The sequence below is a fragment of the Sinohyriopsis cumingii genome, chromosome 8 (genome assembly GCF_028554795.1).
Source record: "Sinohyriopsis cumingii isolate HCF-2022 chromosome 8, ASM2855479v2, whole genome shotgun sequence".
NCBI lineage: Eukaryota > Metazoa > Mollusca > Bivalvia > Unionida > Unionidae > Sinohyriopsis > Sinohyriopsis cumingii.
Genome location: NC_142968.1, coordinates 91,793,715 through 91,817,857, shown reverse-complemented (window position 1 = coordinate 91,817,857; position 24,143 = coordinate 91,793,715). Strand labels below are relative to the sequence as shown.

At 36.7% G+C, this 24,143-nt stretch overlaps 1 protein-coding gene across 1 annotated transcript in view; it reads right to left on the bottom strand.

The window, feature by feature from the left end:
• Nucleotides 1-4,769: 4,769 nt before the first annotated feature.
• Nucleotides 4,770-24,143, bottom strand: part of LOC149794140 (large ribosomal subunit protein bL9m-like) — a 66,959-nt gene continuing 47,585 nt past the window's right edge. The window contains exons 6-8 of the mRNA XM_089968213.1: nt 23,819-23,920; nt 15,834-15,914; nt 4,770-6,068 (exon numbers count right to left, since the gene is read on the bottom strand). Of these exons, the coding sequence (XP_089824339.1) occupies nt 5,913-6,068; nt 15,834-15,914; nt 23,819-23,920 (339 nt within the window). The 3' untranslated portion in view covers nt 4,770-5,912. The remainder of the gene's footprint in view (nt 6,069-15,833; nt 15,915-23,818; nt 23,921-24,143) is intronic.

The window sequence follows — 24,143 nt, the reverse complement described above, 5'->3', positions numbered from 1 at the left end:
TCCGAACATATTTAAGAAAACATCAACCATAGCTTGATCGATAACGCGCCTGACTAGCAATCACCTAGATAAATTAATGCATTTTCGAATCTCCAGACGCCAAAAAACTAAATTTTTCTTATATATAAGTAGAAAGACAGCAGGGACTAGCTGAGGGAGTGTTAATATAATCTGAAATCCGATGGCGGTGTAATTGATTGATCTGTTCTAATTGCCTGACTAGACATCATAATTCCTGGGAGGTCGGATCACCCTCTGGACCTGCTAGAATGTCCTTTGGCAATCTAGGGTTTCACTGGTGGCTGGGTCTGCGCTTAAATTAGCACCGATCAATACAGATGCGTGTCACACGTAAAATAATATATGGACACTATCAGCTTACAGTAGCAGATGTCTGTATGTAAATAAAGTATATACTCCCAGGAAATACTACCAAAAAGCATCAACCGGGCCCAGCCATCTTCTTTTGCTGTCCATTTGACAAAATTTAAGGAATGCAAATGTATTTTTATTATTTTAAACAGATATTTATTATAAAATTAATCACGAAAATAATGATGCGTTTATTTCTGCAATTGAAAAATTACATGACAATAATATAAAACTTTCTGATCGCCTTGATTCTGAAAAAAATCACAAATGACTTTGAAATGCTAAAGGAATGAAAATCTGAAGATACATTCTAGCAGCCAAATATAGATTTATTAAATTACTCCAGCAGGCAATGACACAATCAATAGCTTGTATACGCGATGATTTACAAATTAAGCAATTCATTTCACTCACAACGGCAAATGAGATCTAAGCTGACACGGGAATGCAAAACAATGTTCAACAGCTGAAAAAAATGATGCAAGCTTGTGAAAGTTAAAGTGAAAGAAGTGACATCAATACCCACTGAACAGAGTTCAGGTGTGACACAAGGGGGAATAAATTGTTTGCACTATAAGTTGAAAATATTTATTTTTATTCTGATTATAAAATTTATATTTATTCTAATTAAAATAAAAAAATCTATTCTGATTAAAAAATTTATTTTTATTTTTATTCTGATTATAAAATTCCTCTAATATTTTTATGAGCTTATCAAGTTTAATAAAGGAATGTGCATAATTTAAAATGAGATTTTTATCATATTTAACATCAACGACATGATCTCAATTTAATTCTTGTAATTGTTCTAGTCAGCAATATTTTATCATCACCATTCATATCCTTGATAAACAACGTAATAGAATTTTCTGTGTCTGGAAAAGTGAGATGTAATCTCATTGCACTGTCACAAATTTTTTATTTACTATATGTGTGTGTGCATGATAGTAAGTCATTATATATACCCACAGGCAAACGTTAATAAGAAAAAAATTATTGCCACGTTACAGAAACCCATCAGGTGAAGGAACAATCTGGTGGATAGATTGTCTAGTATAAGCATGGAAGACAGATTGTATAAATGTTCATTTCTCATTCCTGAAGGAGACAAACTCTGTTTACAAAGTGTTGAACTCCATATCAAGATGAAACAAAATGTTCAGACGGTACATGGTCCGACTTGTCCTGGTTGACAAGGAAACTAAGGTTGAGAAGGAGATTAACAAGGGATATCACGTCTTGCTCCAAGATTTAATTCAACTCATGCTTTTAATGAATGTAGGCCTAGGTAGCTTGATGTTGCCACCATGGAGGTCGTCTGGACATCGGCCATTACCTGGTCCAGCAAATGTGTGAATACCCTGGGTCTGATCTTGAGTCCAAATTGGAGTGGAAAACAGTGTCTTTATACGCTAATTGCAGGAACATCCTGGAAGCCAAGTGAATGGGGACATGATATGCATTTTGCAAGTCCACACTGATTGCATTCTCTCCCTCAATGACTGCATTTTGAATCTGCCATGGATTGAATCCACAATGGAAATCATTGTGAACTGAGGGGCACCTAAGTTGATAACAGGGTAAACATGCTGTTTGCATCTGGAACCAAAACCAGCATTAAATGAAAGCATGGAGAATTTACATTGTGAACGATTTCTACCACCCTTTTCAGGAGGTCATTGATTTCTTCCTGCAAGTAAGCAGTAATAAATGGGTTGTTGGAGACATTTTTAGCCAAGGGAACACTGGACAAGGGAGGAGATGCACTGAAGGTGACACAGAGTCCCTTAGAAGCTACTTTTCATGTCCACGGGGTAAGGTGGCAAATCCTCTCCCAGTGAACAGTGAAGAATTGAAACCTTTGCTCTACTGGTATCTTTGATAAGGTTGGCACAAAGGTGATATCATCTTTTGAGATAGGAAGACTGCCTCTGGTCCACTTTTGTTTGGGAGAATTGTGGTTTTCATTGATTGTAGAGTCAGTAGGACTGCTTACTAGTGGTCTGTGTACTAGGTGCAACCTGTGATCTTAATGTTGATTGTAGAGTCAGTAGGACTGCTTACTAGTGGTCTGTGTACTAGGTGCAACCTGTGATCTTAATGTTGATTTCCCTGAAAACCCTGCTGCTTTTGTTTGAGGCTGTGATGGACGGAACTCATCCTGTCAGAGGCTCGTTTCAAATTTTGTCATCTGTATAATTAAAATGGAGATTAGAGGATAAAGGTTGGCTGTATGGTGATCTTTAAGAAAGGTGGAGGTAAGAACATTGAAACTTGTTGCACCAAATGCTAGAGGATGTTCTTATGGCTTTTTTGCAAGGGTATGTTGAGCAGCTGTTTAAGATGCCAGCCATTCTGGAAACAGACTCCCATGCATTTCCTGTGCAATTCAGGGTCAAAGAAGACTAGCTGTGTTCTGTCTGTTGAAAGATTGCCATGAGTTTGCTATATACCACATACAAGACAGTCATGCACATATTTAATTACAGCTATAACAATGACAGGTGATGCAGTTGTGACCCCATGTAGATCCATATCAAGTGTGTGATGGCAAGTGTTTGATAATACCGAAAAGATAACTTTGCCATGAAAGAATGATAGAATAGTTGGAATTATAAATGGATTATACATCACTCTGAATATACTGTATCTCCAACTTGCTTAATGACAGAAACTTCCAGAATACTTGTATATGATTGCGAGGCCTCTCTTTTGTTGAGAGCGTGCAACATGGCATGAGCATAATTATTTGATTAAGTTTTCACTGGATTTGGTTCCAATTACTGTATCGTGTTAAAAACACTCTATATAAATGCCACCTAAGTGGGCAGGTAACTTTTGCCTGTCTAGCTAAAATGTTTTAGCCTGGCAGGAATTTATCTGTGAGTTTGTATTAATAGTTAAGTTTTCCTAAGGTATTATCATCAGGTAACATATCTGAAGAAGAAATAAAGAATCAAATTGTGGTCATGAGCTAAACACATGTACTTAATCTAAGCCAGTACAATCTCAAATGTAGGTCACAGCTGGCTCCTTTGTTGAATGGGTGTAGTACTTACAGAGATAAATACAGTCTTTAGTTTAATGATTCAACCTTGAACCATTCTTCAGAAATAAATATAAAACAAAACTGTAACTTACTTCTGTGTTTGTGTAGTACTCACAAAAATGTGTCCCCTCACCAAGTTTCAGGATTGTAAGTAAATCAGTATCTATGCCAGGTGCAAAATTCATACGCAACCATGAGCTAAATGCAGCAACTGAAACCAGTAAAATGTGATATGTAGGTCACAATGACTTTTTTTGTGTGTGTGCGTGTATGTATGTTTTGGATTTTTAACGTAGCTTTAACAATTTTTCAGTCATATTGCTATAATGTCTGCAATGTGGCAGTTTATAGTGATATCTAGCACTGGGGCAGCATGCCGCAGACATGTAGCATGATGTCCCACCCAGTCACATTATCCGGACACCAGGCCAACCAGTCCTAACACTAACCTCTTAATGCTAAGCACTAAGCAAGGCAGCTGTTCATACCATTTTTTAAATAAGTCTTTGGTATGACTCAGCTGGGGATCGAACCCATGACCTCCAGCATCCAAGGCAGACGCTCTAACCACTAGGCCACCAGAGCAGTCACTTTCTTTTGTCACTAAGGAGATGATGCCAATAGAGATGCATACAATTCACAAGTTTCAAGATTTGCCATGAACAGAAGTTAAGAAATTAACTAAAAATACAACAAAAAATTTAAATTCTGTCGGTGTGGTATGAAATGTGGGTCCCAGTGATCTGCTTTCATGATGAGAGTGTTCATCAAGATTAAGCCAAACCATGAACTTCCTGTCCAGTGGGTAGATGCTAATAAAAATCACTCCAAACAGCTGCCTCTGACCAGGGATGAAAGAATGGTTGATATAAGAATGTACATACGTATATGGTTTTATATATGCAAACACCGATGATGATGGTAATACAATGACTCCACTCTATTTCTCTTGAGGCAAGCTAACCAGAAGCCTTCATATTTATCAAATTAATTTTCTAGAGACAAAATCTGTGATGAATGGACAGATGGGAGAGGCGAGATGAACACAATAATGTAACACAACAAGACCCATAGATACGGTGGGAGCACAACATAGATATTTTCCATGACATTATTTAAATACAATAATATATAAGTATGTCTACCTGCTGTTTGAGGAGAATCGAGTTGCATAAGCCTTACTCTGCATGCCGATTATACAAAGAAAAAAATTTTCTTTCATGCCTAACGTACAATTATCACTTATTGGGTCTTTATCATGCAAAGTACTTAAGTCATAGTGTCTTCCTGTAAGTTGAGAAAAGAAAAGAAAAAATAACTTTTTATTTGATGGAAAAAATACAAAATGCTTTCTTGATTTCTTTTATTTACAAAGTTACCTAAAATAACGTGTATATATACGTGTGCTACAGATATTGTTATTCAGTTTGCAGTAAGAATCACAACTTACAAATAGAACTGGGCAGTAAATTTCCACTACATTTTAGAGCATAGGATGCCCCTTTTGTCCATAGTTACAACTGCATACTAAGACAACAATTGCAAATATAAAAGGAATTGTTGTTGGACCAGTCTTGAATGATTGAAAATTGAATGAAAAGCATGATGCACTTGAAAGACTTTTAAATGTAAGGAGTGGATAATTTTCTTGATTTGATCAATTCATCATTAAACGTTACATTTACTGAAAGGCAGGACCCTACAAAAACCAGAAAAGGATATTTAAGTGTTTTAAACACATTATCAAGGTTTTTTGAGTAACCATGTAACCATATCAAGTTAACCCAATTACAAAATACTTGTGACAGATAATACTCTGGCTTAAAGGTCAGGTCCAACCGCAAACAAGACAGACCCTGATCTGCCAATAAGGTGCAGACAGATAAGTTGTTTCTTCCACAGATTACTCATAACAAACAGTACAGAACCAGATTTGTTGGAATATTATGCGACTGCAGATCTGGGTCTATTTAGTTGTGGTTGGATTCGACTTATACAAGAGTATATATGGTAATAAGATTGCCAATGATGACAATATCAAGTTGGCAGCATAACTATCGGAGGCAGTATTCAATGTCTATGCTAATGTAGTGAACTTTTAAATAAAAAAGTTGAAAAATTCAATCTGGAAACTATAGGTCTGCTCATTTAAATCACAATGCTAAGTGAGATGTCAGAATATCTTATCTCTTGGATTAAAAATACCACAATCATGCAGATGAAAATCAAAATTTAAGGAAGATTTGATGGTGGATTCTAACTTTTTTTAATACCAATACCTAAAGATGTGCAAGATCTGTGACTGTTTGTGATGACAGTTTCATGCATGGTGATGGAAAAAAGGTCCTGAACTCCACATAAAAGGCTTTTAATCATACATATTTCATATTCTTACTTAAACCAGTCACAAAGTACTCCTGTTAGGGGTTAATATAATCTGAGATATCAAAAATAAAAACATAAATTAAAGTTTCCATTGAATATCAACAACTTATTCAACGACTGAGGAGGCTGTATCACCCATTTTCTGTTGAAGTGGTTCATTACCCCATATATCGGGGAGGTTTTTCTCATCTGGTTGGCAATTGGGATCTTTGTAAGTGAGGTATATTATTCCTCGAACTCTCAATGTCGACATTTCTTTCATCTAAAAATGAAAAATGTAGTCATTTTAAATAAACACTAGACAATAAATCCATTACTTACAGAGAGAAATTCACATAAATATCGCTAATTGGAGAGAATTCAGTCAAAAAGAAAGGAACAAGAGTTCCTTGAAGGGAATGATGCTCTACTGGCTGAAAAAATGTCCTGGTTTCAAGTTAAGACAATTTCATCCTTTTAACTACAAAGTGTTTAAAACATATTTGATATTTTTCAGTGATAACAAGATTTTAAAAATTAGCTTCTGTGGTGGACATATAGGATGTCAACACCATTTTCATTTAGGAGCCATATATAACTATAAAAAGTTATCTTGTTGAAACAAATTCATCTTGATATGATTTTCCATTCTGAAAGAGCAATGATAACAAGATTTTCAAGACGAATGCCATGATTTCTATATTCGATATCATGCTGGTACCGTTTCTATCTAGTACTAACAAGACATTGTACAAAGTATTTTGGCAAAAGTCCAGGTTGATATGACCAGCAATCTAGAAATGATAAATCGAGATGGCCATTGTGGCAGCAATATCAGAAGTCAGATCATCAACATTTTAATTTATGACCGAATCAATAATTTAAGGCTTTCCATGAAAACCCCATGCAGTGACCATTTATTCAGGATAAATAACAAGATTTTCAAGATTGCCACTGTGACAGGCATACTGAATGCCTGAATGACATCATTAGGAAAAACTAGACATCATAAAAAGTAGTTTAGTCAAAGCTCCATGTCCATTCAGGAAGAGTGGTGATAATATTTATTATATTCATACCAACTATAGATCATAACATGTCTTCTGGTGAAAAACCCACGGCAGTGCTACTTATCATTCAGGAGGATTAGCATAAACAAGATTTTCAAGATGGCCACTTGGCAGCCATATTGGAGTTCTGAGCATCCCAATTTTCATGTAGAACCAACTAGACATCATAGGTAGTCTTTCAGTGAAAACCCCATCTTGATATGATCATACAATTAGGAAGAGTGGCAATAGAAAGATTTTTAAGATGGCCACTTTGGCAGCCATATTGGATACCAGATCAGAACTTTTATCATTTAGGACCAACTTTATATCGTAAGAAGTCTTTTAATGGAAACCCCATGCAATAACAAGATTTAATATATGTTCGTTTTTTTCTCCGTTAACTATGCATTGTCAAAATCATTCAGTATTTTACAAAAATGAACTACTTTCTACTGTAAACAAATAATGGACGCAGATGGCCAGCACTTTTTGTAAACAAATCATGTACACTCACATGGTAGGCGGTTTACATTTTGGTTGATTACATTTGTTTCTGAATGAGCTAAGGCAGATGTTTTGTGGACTCCCACATACCAGCTGCTTTGCTACATTCTGCATTAACTTTTTGTATACACTGTTTCGGATTTAGGCAGGAGATGCCAGATTTCATAAAACTGCTGGGTACCTATAAATAACATCCAAGTGACAAGGCATAAACTGTCTTCTTTGGTGGGTAATAAGAATGGCAAAAAATATACTTAGTCTTACATCCTGAATTTCCTTTCTTAGTTCTGCAAATCTTAACTATATAAGCCATGTCATTAGTTCTCAAGCTTGACTACACATTTCGAAATTTTACTGTAATTTTGACTATATTCCAAGTGCAATGACATCCTCCTTAATGTACTCAAAATGAAATAAACATTAAATTCCATAGTGTCTTTTTGATAATTGCAATTAAAAGACTTCATATTTTCCCCACATTACGACTTCAAAAATTCAATGACAGAACAGAAATACACTTGCAGATGTCAACAAGCTTATCCCTTTCTATTTCAGTCCAATGTATTTCTTGTAGAATTTGCACAGATGAATCCAGCCCATAATCAAGAAATTTTGTAGAATTGACAAAAATACCAAAATCAATTCATTCCAGATCAAATAGAAAAGTTGTTGCAATGCACGTTTATTCACAATATGAATCTAAATTTCAATTTTAAGAAGACCCAAAAGCCATTTTCTTTCAAAAGTTATGTCTGGCACACGACTAAAAGTTCAAATTCATCTATGCGCATTAATAATGTTGTTGTTGTGTAATGATGAATCTATGCTTGTGTATTTAGTTTGGAATATGGCATACATTCAACTGCTTCATTTCTTGTAGTGTATTTTGTTTATATAACCAAGGTTAGGTAGAAGAAAAATGAGCATATGATAAAAAGGCTACTGCATTTATATGGGAAAATATGAACTCGTTTTGTCAGATGGATATAATGCACTCCCAAGATCGTGCAGTATTCCATCCAAAACACTTGTTCATATTTTCCAATACAAATACAGTAACCTATAAATTCAAGATAGCTACTGTGGTGGCCATACTGGACATCAGATCAACACTATTTTCATTTTGAACCAACTTCTGGTGAAAACCCATGGCAATATTACTTTTTATTCAAGATTTTAAAGATGGCATTTTCATTTAAGATAAACTACACTGTGTGTGTGTGTGTGTGTGTACATATTATCTCCCTTTAGACCCAAAAATCAGATACCAACTACTTAGCTGAACTATAAAAAGATAAGATGTTGCATATAACAGTCCCTGGTATTTTTTTATTAATATTTCATGGGAAACTCATGATACATTCATACCATACACATCCAATACAGGCAAATAAATCTATGATATGTATGAAAGAGGTACATCAAAATGCTATAGGAAATACGCATGAATTCATCATAGAGTTGTACCAAAATTGCCTAATTATCTAACTCATTTGTAATGTTAAAACGTCCTGCTTACAGTGAGATTTTACACATGTAAAGATATTGAAAAGACATCCTTGATATGCAAAATTTATTATATGATTATTAAATGAGCTATAACCACCCCTATTTTATCATTTGCCTACTTAGTATTCAAACAGGAAAGAACAGATGTCAATCAAGTGAAAAATCCCGTTAAGCAGAGATTGAATTATCACTAACCGAATTTGGAAGTTACATGCACAGAACTTCAGTAAATATATAGAAAGATAAATATATTAAATAGAGGTCAAACATTTATCATCAAGATGATCGGTCCCAAAATGAAACATTTAATTACAGCAATTTGTTTTTCATTATCACGCTCTTAAGACCTGTGACTACACATGCAAGCAATCATAAACTATTGAATGCATTCAATGTTCTTTTAAATGTATATACTTGCTTCATTTGGTGATTTGATGACTTTGCTTAACATATCATGAATTATATTTGTATCAATAGTTCTGTTGTAACTGAGGTCTTATTAAAACAACACACAAAATGTTAAAACAAGGCATCAATCTGTATCATTTTCCCAAATTTAAATAGGTTTTTAACAATAGCCATAACGCTCAGGATGTTCTATTGGACCAACTTGTATTTATAACTTAAAAGAACATTTATTTTGAGCAGCATTAGACTGTAATATTCTTATTCATTTAGTCTTTTTTCAGTATGTTTTATACAGAAGGTGAAACAGAAGAAAAAAAATGTTTAAAACTTCTAATCAGTGATACAAAACACCTTTACATGGTACCTTGAATTAGCACAGGTATTCTTATGTTACATATTTAGGTTTAAATAAACAGTAACAAAAGAACGAGTGAAAACAACAAGCTTTGAAAAATATAACAAATAATTTATTTCCCTTTAAAAGCACTGCAAAAATGAAAAAGTAAGAACTTAGTGTTTTCAAGAATCAAATCCAAAAATAATCCAAGAATAATCCTTCAAAGTTTGGCTCTGCCCCCTTGCTTGCTGCAGATGCCAGTACACTAATAAAGGACAAGATTGACATTAAGGATAGATGGAAAGAACACTTTAGTCAGCCCCTAAACCTGCCCTCATTGGTCAGCCAATCTGTTCTTGACCAAATACCCCAACGGCCAACGCACAACCAATGGATGTTCTGCCAACGGTAGAGGAGTTAAGGATGGCCATTAAACAAATGAACTGAGGCAGGGCACCTGGAAAGGGTGGTATCCCAGCGGAGGTGTACAAGGCTCTCAGTGATCATACTCTGGAGGCATTCCACGATGTGCTAATCAGCATCTGGATGGAATAGATGCCAGACAACCTCCGCGACACATGAATTGTGACCCTCGATAAGAATAAAGGCACAGGTGCAGACTGCAGTAACTAGTGAGGCAACACCTTGCTCTACATAGCTGGCAAACTCCTTGTACATATCATTCTCAGAAAGCAGCAGTGTCAGAAGATAACCTCCCTGAGTCTCAGTGTGGTTTTCGCCCAGACTGCAGCACCACTGACATGATCTTCGCCATTAGACAAGTCCATGAGAAGTGGCTTGAGCAGAACATGAATCTGTACGCTGTCATTATGGACCTGAGAAAGGTTTTCGATACAATCAACAGAGAGGCACTGTGGTTGGTACTCAAGAAGCTTGGGTGTCCTCAGAAGTTTACCAACCTCATCCAGCTATTCCATGATGACATGACTGGAGAGATTCTCAGATGGTGAACCCTCTGAGAAATTCCCCATATTTAACGGTGTCAAACGGCAATGTGTACTTGCTCTGGTACTCTTCAACCTCTTCTTCACACAGGTACTGCTCCATGCCATCCATGACCTTGACCTTGGTATCTATATTAGATATCGCCTGGATGGATCACTGTTTAATCTCTGTCGCCTAGCTGCAAAATCCAAGATGCTAGAAAGACTCATCACTGAAGCACTTTGCAGATGACTTTGCCCTCATGGCCCATGAAGAGACTCATCTACAGGCAATCATAGACAGGTTCTCTAAAGCCTCCAACCTATCTGGATTGACAGTCAGCCTAGGAAAGACAGAAGTCCTCTTCCAGCCTGCCCCAAACTTTTTTCCATCACAACAATGCATCACCATTGGCAACACATAGCTGAAGAATGTGGACAGTTTCAAATACTTTAGCAGCACAATGTCCAGTGATGGCTCCCTGGAAAAACAGATCACTGCAAGGATCCAAAAAGCCAGTCAAACACTCAGACAACTCCGAACCAAGGTCCTGCATCACAAGGACATATGACTGTCAACAAAGATGAAAGTTTACAATGCAGTTGTCCTCATGTCTCTCTTGGATGGCTGTGAAACCTGGACTGTCTACCGAAGGCAAAACAGTCAGCTGGAATAATTCCACCAGTGCCAACTGAGATCTATCATGTGGATCAAACAGCAGGACCGAATCACCAACCAGGAAGTCCTTGATAGAGCCAACATAACAAGCATCGAAGCCCAACTAATTCAGGGCCCAGCTTCGTTGGACTGGCCACGTCATCCGCATGGATCAAAACAGAATCACAAAGCAGCTGTTCTTTGGCGAGCTAGCCCAGGGCAACCGAAACCAAGGCTGCCCTTGCAAGAGGTATAAAGACAATCTCAAGATGCACATCAAATGGACAGACCTTAAACCCCACCAGCACAGGCTCGCTGCCTCAGACAGAAGCCACTGGCGAGCTCTGACCAGAAAAATCAGTTTTACCTTCAAGGTTGGCCGCCACCAGCATCTTGCTGCAGCTCTTGAGAAACATCAGAGATCTGTATCCCAGCCTCCCCCAACCACTGGTGTCCCATGCCCCACCTAAAACCGCCTGTATGCATCGGAATTTGGACTCCCGAGCCATATGCGCGTCCACCATTGATGAGATCACACAACTAGTCTTCCTTGGCTCATGAGACTTCCAAGAGAGAATTCAAGTCTGAGTCCAGACAAAAAATCCAAAATGGAAGGCGATGATGTATACTGTAGCTTCATTGTACAGATGTGTCTACAGTTCTTTTTAAATCCACAACCAATATTCCAGTGTTTGAATTTCTGAATAAAATTTAAATAAATGTCTTTGTCCAAGAATTCTGCATGAGCACTCAAATATTTCCAGAAATTTAAAAAGAATTAACCTTTAGAATCCAAATAATCTGAATAATAATTTCCAGTGTAAAGTACTGTGCAATTTCGGAAAACCCAGATTTGCAAAATAGAGGCTGTTTACATATACAAAATGATGTACTCCTAGTATGACCTTAACAAAACCAATCATTTTATTCCAAGAATAAAATAAAAATAAAAAGTTGTTTACTTGTCTCATCGATTTCTGAATCAAGGTCGGGTACTAAGTCAAAAACAGAATTAGGCGTCTACAAAAAGATTCAGGTCAAATTGAATTTTCTGGAAAATATCAAATTCCTAGCAAACAAAATTACATATATTGATATTTAATGAAATTAAAAATAATTTTTTTTAAAACTCACAGACAAATTTAATCAAATATAAATTGATTTGGAAGGTGAACCAATAAAGTATTGTACCATTAAAATATATTCTTGTTCATTCATGGCTCCAAAACAATAAAACATAATAAACTGTTTGTAAAAAAAGGTATTAGAAAATTGTATCATTAGTACAATTTTATATAAGTCTTTGGTATGACTCTGCTAGAGTTCAAAACTGCAACCTCCCCAGTCCGTGGCAGACACTCGAACCACAAGGCCACTGGAGTGGTCCAAACGAACCTTAGTCATGTTATGTGACGGAAACCAAATTGTTGATGGATTTATGATGGGTAGATGGACAGCCAGACAGGTGTGATTTTTATAGGGACCAGCCAATGATGTCAAAGTGAGATATAAACAACACATTTCTATGGATTACACACAATTTATCTATTCTTAAGTATGCATATTACACATGTACAAGGGGGCCCCAAGTGGTCAAGTGGTCTAAAGCACTCTCCGTTATGGATCACTGCCATCTCACCTATTTCTGCGTGGGTTCGAGTCTCGGATTCGGCCAATGTGGGTATGTGAGAAAGCTTGCCAGTAGCTTTTCGAGGATCAGTAGTTCTTTCTGGGGATTTCGTGGGTTCTTCCTCCACATTAATACTGGCCACCATGCTATCATGTGCTGAAAAATGGCATTAAACCCTACAACATTAACAACACATGTACAATTAAACAAGACCCATGGATCATGCTAGACTTGAACAATGTCACAAATTGCAATTTTTTTTCCTTATTGGTGACACAATATACCACATGGTGATTTTTTTGGCGACAACACTTTTGGATATAAAAAACTCTATAATAGTCTTGGGTTTGGAATGGAGAAATTCAAAGGCACCATGACAGGAATCTGCAAACTTGGATATAAAACTGCACTGGAATCTATTGTTACATAAACAAATCCTTTGTTCATATTGACAAACCACACTAACACGGCAGTGTTATATCATAATCTGCATATGCTGATCTCTGACCTTAGTACTACTGTATGTCGTAAGATAACCAAAATAGTTATGCTACCTGACTAGCTACAATCGACCAAACAACAGCAATATTTTTATCTTTTTTGAAAAGTGCACCAGAGAAAACAGTTTGTCTGAAACTTCAAAGAAAACTGATAACCTTTAACACACCAACAATTCTGTATATATTAAGCAATTGAAAAAACAATTATGTCTCAGTCAATATTCTACAATTAATTGATGTAGCCACTGCAATAACAAATCAGCATTTGGTCCTTCAAAGAGGGAATTTAGCGGGGCCTTCAATAGTACATGCACCTTCAACAAAGCAAGCCGAAAACCTAGGATCAAAAGGAAATCATCAACAAACTTAAATAAGAACACTGTTTCATTTTTAATAGTGATTGGAACTTGTACTGTGCCAAGAAAGTTTCCTTTTTTGCAACAAAACAGTTCATGCTTTTGCTCAATACCAATAACAGCATTAAAAAATTAAAGTTCCAATATTTTGAAACAACATATATCTCGCCAAAAATATTTTTAATTTGTTCATGTTTTCATTTCCCTAAGAATAGTCTCATCCCCTTGGTAGCCTCGGCATCATGGTGGTTGTCAATGGCAGGCCAAAGGCTAGACCAATTTAAGTACATGTACATATAGCATATAAACAACTATACAGCCACATGCTACAGGGATAATGAATATCAGAGTGAATTGTTTTATGAAATGTGTTTGTTGACTATAGGATATAGATCAAAAAAGGATTACCTATATATATATATATATATATATATATATATATATATATATATATATATATATATATATATATATAATGTGCATTTGCATTTTATTTCACACAATGTGGAGTGTACTACACAAATATAAGTTGTAAATACACAAGTGTATTTCAGACTAATTGAATGTCTTCATTTAATCAAAATTTCCATTGGTATTATTTTTCATGCTGTATAATTCTAGTCAACAGGTCACTTAAAAATTTCACTTGACTGATTAATTTCGATGCATTTTCAGTCCCATTCACACTTACTTTTCTAAAATCCCACTTATGTCGACAATATTACCTTGGTCCCGAGCATGTTGAGATAGACAGATAAACTGTATTATGAAAAGGGCGATAATTTTTTAAAAATTGGCTACAAAATATTCAGGCTGATGATTTTCTTGACAACTTTTTTAAAGCCAGCACCAACTCTGATAGACCCTTGTATATGTTAACACACTAATAGCAATGTGAACTTGGTAATTATCAAATCTCCTGATGGACCCGTGTATACGTTAACATCCTAATAGCAATGTGAACATGGTAATTATTAAATCTCCTGATAGACCTTGTATATGTTAACATCCTAATAGCAATGTGAACACGGTAATTATCAAATCTCCTGATAGACCTTGTATATGTTAACATCCTAATAGCAATGTGAACATGGTAATTATCAAATCTCCTGATAGACCCTTGTATATGTTAACATCCTAATAACAATGTGAACACAGTAATTATCAAATCTCCTGACAGACCCTTGTATATGTTAACACACTAATAGCAATCTGAACACGGTAATTATCAAATCTCCTGATAGACCCTTGTATATGTTAACACCCTAATAGCAATGTGAACACGGTAATTATCAAATCTCCTGATAGACCCTTGTATATGTTAACACCCTAATAGCAATGTGAACATGGTAATTATTAAATCTCCTGATAGACTCGTGTATATGTTAACACACTAATAGCAATGTGAACATGGTAATTATTAAATCTCCTGATAGACTCGTGTATATGTTAACATCCTAATAGCAATGTGAACATGGTAATTATCAAATCTCCTGATAGACCCTTGTATATGTTAACATCCTAATAGCAATGTGAACATGGTAATTATTAAATCTCCTGATAGACTCGTGTATATGTTAACATCCTAATAGCAATGTGAACATGGTAATTATTAAATCTCCTGATAGACCCTTGTATATGTTAACACCCTAATAGAAATGTGAACATGGTAATTATTAAATCTCCCGATAGACCCTTGTATATGTTAACACCCTACTAGCAATGTGAACATGGTAATTATTAAATCTCCTGATAGACCCATGTATATGTTAACACCCTATTTACTATTGTTCTTGTGTAGTTTAATACCCTTTTTCAGCACACAATGGGCTATACATGGCAACCAGTATGTATAACTGGTGGAAGAAGAACCTGGTAAAAACCCTGGGAAGAACCACCAAACTGTGGGAAGCTACTATCTTTCCCACATTGGCAAAGCCTGAGACTCAAACCCACATAGAGGTGATTGATAAAGCTGAGTGTTTTAGACCACTTAGCCACCAAGTCCCCTCTAAATTTATTGTAGTATAAAAACAAAGAGAGAGCAGTTTCCAATTTTGTTCATATCATTTTGCTATATGCACCATCATTAAAACACACAATATATTTACAAATTACTGATGTTACCTCCCCTGGATAATTTCACTTACTGTAAGCATAAATGTAAATTCCCCAGGCTGTGTAATCTCTTTGTGAGGAAGAATAATATTCTCGTCCTTTGCTTCTATTCCCTATAAAATAAATAATATATACACATGTAACATTCAGAGTATTTACATATGTAACATGCAGAGTATTTACACATGTAACATGCAGAGTATTTACACATGTAAAATGCAGAGAATTTATACATGTAACATGCAGAGTATTTAATTTTATTTAAATTCAAATATATTAGTTACTGAAACTGTTAAATGAAGTTATATATACTGTAACATAATTTTTTCAATCAAGCATGCATTATTGCTAGAAAATTTAGAAAATCAAATTTAACTGAGATATTAAAAATTGAAATCTGTATTCCTAATGTAATTTCAAGTCATTAAGTCATTCTGTTAAGTTTCTGAATGTCAGGGAAATCAATGGATATCTTAAGCAATACTACACTGCCCCCATACTGCCAGTTCAAGTCAAATTTATTTATATAAAATCTTTGTTCCATAACAATCTGTCCAGTTTAAATGAGTCAATATGTCAAACTAGATTGTGTGTTTGAAAACCGAAAAAAAAAAAAACAGACCGGAGATAATATTTAAAAAAACAACGGACTATATCAAGAAAAATCAGATTCAAGTCAGGACAAAAGCGGAATTCCACTTTAAAATGGAGAAAAATCATGTCTGACATATGCACCATCCCCCAACTGATGAAATGTTGTTAACACAATGCAGTTACAATAGTACTGTGGAAATGGGTCACTGTAGAAAGGCATGTAAATATATTCTTTAATGGAATGTGAAGACTTGAAGTGTAATCCCTTCATACTCTGACCAACGTAACAGGTTTTAGTCTTCCATGCAGACAGCAGGTGCACAAGTACCTTCTTCCCATCAGTAGTATGCAACCTCAGATGTAATGTCTGAGAAGACCATGATGAAATGTCCCATGACACAATCCATGCAAAATTTTCAGGGTGGAGAATACAGCATTCATTGCCAAATTATTTATTAAGCAAGAGGGTCTCTTCCTGGGACAAATGGCCTAGGAGAAGTACTCCTTCTGGCTCTAAATAAGCCTCCCACCCGTAATCGACATGCTGGTGTATAGATGGGAGTGGCTTCACTGGTGTTCAAAGGAACTGACATCAAAATTTGATCTTGATGGTTGAGGTGGTACTGAAATGTTGACCCCAGAGAAATTCAATTTGACAATGAATCCTTTTGTGGTTTCCTGACCAGCAACAGAAGAAACTGAAGAGGATATAAATGGAGTCTCTCCTGGGATACCAGATCTGCTCCAGAGTTCAAGGTTACTAGTGAAGATAACAACAAACTCTTGACCTGTAAAGTCCTCAATTCCAGGACTTTGCCTTTCCTTTCTGGGCGAACATGAGCTTGACCCAGAAATTTAATAAAATTCATTCCTATGTATGTGAAATCCTGAAAAGGAATGAGATCCGAATTCTCTAGGTTGGGAACAAGTACCGAGTCACTAGCGACCAACAGCAGGTCGTATGACATAGTGTAGACCATTTGTTGCTGTCATGCATTAGCTAGTTGTCAAAGTACTTGATAAAAGAAATCCACAGATACCTGAAGTGCAGAGATGCTACTCCCATTGCCTTGGGGAAGACCCTTGATGCTGAGACAAGACCAGAATGGCTTGGCTTGGAATTTAAATACTTCCTGACTGATCTAAAAACAGAAATACTTATTGTGCTGAAGAAAGAAAGGGATGTGGAAAAAAGCATTCTGCAGATTGATGGAAAAGTGCCATTTCCAGATCAGAGAGCATTTTGAACAGATGCTGCCATTTCCATCTTGTAACTTTCCTCATGCAATTTTTTTATACCTGTGGAAATGATATATAATCAACTACAGTTTCCCACCATTTGTACCATAAATATCCATGAGCAGAATTCAGGCACCTCAATGCTGAACCCCTCTAACACATCCTAATGAAAGGTGCACAACTCTTCATTAACTTGATTACATTTGACTGATGGAATAAGGATGGAAGTCCTTGACAGAGGAGCAAGTTCTGAGAACTGCAAATGTATACCCACCTGCATTATAGAAAGAACCAACCCATCTTCCTTGATGTTTAATCAGGCTTCTGAAATGAGGGCTAACAGAATACCTACTTGTATTCAAGGAAGAGGCATAGAGTGCAGGACAGGTTAGGCATCCCTATGAATGCTCCCTACTGCCCTGCTTGGGAAAAGGGAAGAGTTATTAGACTTCATTGCCTTGCCCACACCTCTCCAGATTTTCCATCTTAAATACAATTGTCGGGGAGTGGTCTTATAGGAAAGTTGGACACTTTGCTGTTGTGATTGTATACCCTCATGTTGGAAATTGCTCTGCCCCATGACTTGATCATACTGTGCTTGCTCATTGACCAGTTTCAAAATGTTAGTAACTGAAGCATGTGATCCATGTTGATGGTTTTTCAAATCCTAAGATAAGAGGTATGAATATCACGATCTGACAGAACATAATAATCACTCTGGTACTTTTTCTGTAAGCAAGTACAGTGTTCCATGTCTTGACTTAAGATACTGTCCAGAATAGAATGGATGCATGGGCCTATGACATGGAATCAGACTGGGTAGATGAATGTGTTCCAAGAAATTTAGAATAGGTGGATGGTGTATTTGGTACGGAAAAGGGTTTTTCCACTGGAGAAAGAGTAAGTCAAACAACAGTTACAGCTGACATTTTACTGATATTAAAACAACATTAATGAAATCAAATACAAATTTTAGTAAACAAGGTCATACACAATTTGTTCTGAAGTAAACAAACAAATTGTCAGTTTAAATCACTTTTATATTGTGTGCTTATTTAAAGTACTGCAGATTCAATGCTGTGAAAATAACTATAAAATTATGCAACTGTTGGCCCAGTAGATTTCAAACTGGGGCAAGTGCTTTTTTTTAAAGCTACATGCCCTGGTCCCATATCTGGAAAACAATTTCACTGAGCACTGTCCTTGTTCATTCTGAATAAATGATGTCATGGACATCACACAGTTATTCTGATATCACTGGTCAACAGTGAAATCATTACTGACTTGAAAAGGCCCTAATCTGTAGTATTTTGGTGTGCCGAACACGAATATAACCGTGAAAAATTTGTATTGGCTCTCGTTTTGAAGATATTCATATACCTCATTTTCTATGTTTCACTGTGTAAATTTCTCCAGTAGGACTGCAGCAACATCCGGAATAATGATGTAACATTGCATAATACCATCATGCTCACATCATCCACAGTTGATTGCATCATTTTCTGATGCAATGCAATACTAATGCCATGCGGCTGCTGAAGTAAGTTGACGTCAGCAGTGTACTATACATGTGTAGGCCTATTATACTAATGCCAGGCGGCTGCTGAAGCTGACGTAAGCAGTGTACTATATAAAGCCCAATCAGATAGGTTCAGCATTTAAAATATTTTAGACGTTGTGCGAGACAGTTCAAGCTACTGTTACATAAAACTTATTATTTTATCCATTTACGTACAATAAAGAACAGTAATGCCTCGAAAGTGTGTTAATACCGCGGACAATTTTTGCTATATTTGTGGGGAAGTGACATTTGCCAACCAGAAGAAAAGTATCAATTCTCAAGTGAAGAAGGCATATCATCTTTACTTCGGATGCAAGGTTGGTGACCAAGACAAGCCTTGGGCTCCGCATATATGCTGTGCTACATGTACAACACAGCTTTCACAGTGGTTGAATTGCAAAAGGTCATCAATGCCGTTTGCAGTCCCAATGGTGTGGAGAGAGCCAAGCAACCACCTAAATGACTGTTACTTCTGCTTGGTTCCTCCTCTTTCCGGCGGAATAACGAAGCGAAAGAAGTCGAGAATAGTCTACCCAAACATTCCGTCTGCATTGAGACCAGTTCCACATGGTGAGGGACTTCCTATTCCAGAACCTCCAGCAGAATATTCTCTTGATTCATCTGACGAAGACAAAGGTGAGTCGACCTGTTCTTCTCCTGGTCCATCAGCATGCAGTGATCCAGATTTTCACTGTGGTGCATCATCAACCCCACACAGAATAACACAGGAAGAACTAAATGACCTGATTCGTGATTTGGACTTATCAAAGAACAAGGCAGAATTGCTAGGATCAAGACTCCAACAATGGAATCTTCTAGAAGAAGATGTCACAATTACTGCATATCGAAAGCGCCACCAGCAATTGGAGCCTTTCTTCAGAAAGGAAAGTAATCTGATATTCTGTTCCGATATTGAGGGCCTCATGAATGCTTTAAAAATCACTCATGACCCACAAGAATGGAGACTATTTGTGGACTCTTCGAAACTGAGTCTCAAGGCTGTGCTTTTGCACAATGGAAACATTCTTCCATCTATTCCAGTAGCGTATGCTGTCCACATGAAAGAGACATACGATAACTTAAGGCAGCTACTGAATTCCATTGAGTATAACAAGTACAGCTGGCACCTCTGTGGTGATTTGAAGGTAGTTGCCCTTTTAATGGGACTGCAGCAAGGATATACAAAATACATGTGTTTCTTATGCGAGTGGGATAGCCGAGCAAGGAAAATGCACTACATGAGGAAGGAATGGACTCACAGGCAGAATGTAGCCATTGGAGAGAAGAATATCCAACACCCAGCTCTGGTTGAGGCTCAGAAAATCTTGCTACCACCCCTTCACATCAAACTAGGTTTGATGAAGAACTTCGTGAAAGCCATTGACCGGACTTTGCCAGCATTCCGATACCTGCATGAAAAATTCCCTCGACTCAGCGAAGCAAAGATTAAAGAGGGAGTTTTTGTGGGTCCTCAGATTCGAGAGCTTTTCAAAGATGACCGGTTCAACAACTTGCTGGAAGGTGACGTGAAACAAGCATGGAATGCTTTTCGCCTAGTTTCTACAAACTTCCTCGGAAATGTTAGGGCAGAAAACTATAAGGAACTAGTAGAAGACATGTTGATGAAGTATAAGAAACTTGGCTGCAATATGTCTCTAAAGATTCACTTCCTTCATTCCCATTTGGATTTCTTTCCTAGCAACTGTGGTATTGTTAGTGATGAACACGGTGAACGTTTTCATCAAGATATCGCAACAATGGAACAAAGATACCAGGGAAAATGGTCCACTACAATGCTGGCTGACTACTGCTGCACACTCCTCAGAGATGCTCCCGAACAGCTGTACAAGAGACAGGCGAAGAAATCTAAGATGTAGTCAATGACTTGATTTTTTATAGGTAGGCTATTACAGTTGACCTTTTACTATTGGAATGCATTTCGTTATGTAAACATTAATTTCTTGCAGATTACAAAAAAACTAGAGCCAATTTTGCAATTTGACTGTCATATTCGTGTTCAGCACATAAAAATTGATAAGAATTGACTAATTTTATTTCAGTAACATGACTTTTGTAAAAATTTGTTGTCCAGTGTATTAATTATGTGTGCTTTTCTTTTTCTGCAATTAATTAGATATTATTCTCTGATATGCTTACTCTCTATTTCTCCACTTATGATCATCCAACTTTAAGTTTCTGGACTCCAATGGATCTTTACTTCTCTCTCTGCCCAATAAAAATTGCAAATTTATTATGTACTAACCTCTAAAACCTTTATTTCCTTTTAACACTTCCTGGCTGTCACCAAGACAACTAATACAAAACAAATATGTTTACACCAAAGAAATTAAAAACCATCTACCAAGTGCAGAGTATCAATTCATAAATGTTCTCTATGGTATAGCAGTGTTAGGGACCAGCTTCACACTGCTAAAAGAGACCGCCGTAAAGATGAGAGGCTCTGACTTTCCACCAGACTCCCTATTCATAAGCAAGTTGCTAAGAAGAATGTCACAAATATAGTCCATGCAGCGAGATCAGCCCACTACACTACTAAGATCATGGAAAGTTCCAGCTGCAAAGAGCTCTTCGAGATTACTAACAAGCTAATGTCAAGGAACAAGTCAACACCACTTCCAACTACCTTCTCTCCATTCAACCTTCCGGGCATGCTTGCAAATTTCTTCCGTGACAAAGTACAAACCATTAGAGATAAGCCTGACACCACAATTTCAATTGACGCGTCATCATCATACAGTCGGGATACAGAATTTGAGCGGCAACCATTAGCAGCATTTTAACCTGTCTCTATGGATTTTGTATGTACAATCATGATGAAGGGTGCACCAAAGTTATGTGAACTTGATCCAGTTCCAATATCACTGCTGTTTGAGTGCTTAGATCCAGTATTGCCATCACTAACTGATGTTATTAATACCTCTCTCTCATCAGGGGAATTCCCATCATTTTTCAAAACTGCCATTGTAAAGCCTCTGCTGAAGAAACCAACACTACACCATAACAATTTAAACAACTACCGCCCAGTTTCTAATCTCCCATTCATATAAAAAATCTTAGAAAAGAATGTTCTATCCCAGCTTGTATCTCATCTAAATTCAAACAGTCTTTTTAGCAATGTACAATCTGCATATTGCCCTTGCCACAGTACTGAAACTACTCTTTCAAAAGTAGGTAATGACATTCTCTCTGCGTTGGATAGCGGAAAGATTACAGTCCTCACCCTCCTTGATTTGTCTGCAGCATTTGACACAATAGACCATGATATATTACTTCACCATCTCCAGCACGTATTTGGCATCCATGATACAGTCTTACTGTGGTTCAAGTCCTACTTGGTCAACAGGACACAAATTGTATCTGCAAATGGAATACACTCCAGCCCAGTTGATCTATGTTGTGGTGTTCCACAGGGGTTTGTTCTTGGACTTGTTCTCTTTATTCTGTACACTCAGTCACTCTCAAGTGTCATACATCATCATCCAGTGTCTCACCAATTGTACGCTGATGACACCCAAATATACAAATCTAGCCACCCAACTGAAGTTGATGCTACCATCCAAGGTGTAGAGAGGTGCATTTCTGATGTGAAATCATGGATGACATGTAACAAGCTGCAGATGAATGATGATAAAACTGAGGCCTTTCTGATCACAACACAAAGACTTTCTCATTCACATCCTTTACCTCAAACAATAAATATCAGCAACACCAACATTAAATTCACACAATCAGTACGAACCCTAGGTGTTACTCTGGACAGTACTCTCACATTGCACCAACATGCAAGGCTGCATATCTTGAGCCGAGACACATCAGCTCAATTTGCAAATATCTTTCAGTTGATGCCACTAAAACACTTGTGTGTTCATTAGTACTTTCAAGACTGGACTATTGTAACTCAATTCTGTCTGGTTCATCTCAATATCTACTCCAGAAACTTCAAAAAGTTCAAAACACAGCTACTCAGATCATACTTGAGTACCACGATCAGAGCACACCTCCCCCTGCTCTGTACCCTAAACTGGGTATCCACTCTAGTCCAACATACCTATCTGACCTCACCCATGTGTACACACCAGCAAGATACCTCTTCTGACAATCGTATACTCATTATTCCCACTATGAAAACAAAGTCATATGGACAGCGTTCTTTTGCATACCAGGGCCCAGCAACATGGAATGAATTGCCCACTGAACTTAGACACAAAGACGCAGTGATCACATTCAAAGGGGCTCTCAAAACTCACTTATTTCGACTGCAAGAACAAACTTAAAGACCTAATAATGTTTCCTACCTGAAATATTCTCAGCATGTTTTTTTATTTTTTGATGTTTTTCTATTTCATGGCGTTTGTTTTTGTAATAATATTATTATATGTTTTTTATCTTATAGGTGTTGTCTAATGTTGTAAAGCGCTTAGAGCTTCTAAAGATTAGGCGGTATACAAAGTCCTCATTATTATTATTATTAATTCTTAACATTTTGGGAATTCTAGTACTGAAGGTTGGGATTTCCAAAAATGATAGATACCGAGGAACCCCTGTAGTTATAGAACATTCAAATCATGATGTAATTTGCAGATTATATACAAATTATATTACCATTATTCTCAAAGCTACTCTGATGTGTGTTCCATTCAGTACCCATCGATTGTCTCCACTCATTGGGACCCTCAAACATAAGCCAGCTAATTGCATCCAAGTCTGAAATGATACACAATATTTCATTTCAACATGTCGTGTAAATTCAATGGTGACTTTTATATCTAGAATCTAGGCTTTAACAAACAAACAAACACAGCAATGACTGCCCTCTCTCCATCGTACACATACATTCATGTCATTATTAACAAAATATGATGCTTCCATAAAAATTATTACTGCAAGGTACACCAGACAGCCATCTGAGGAAGAATGATGTATCGTG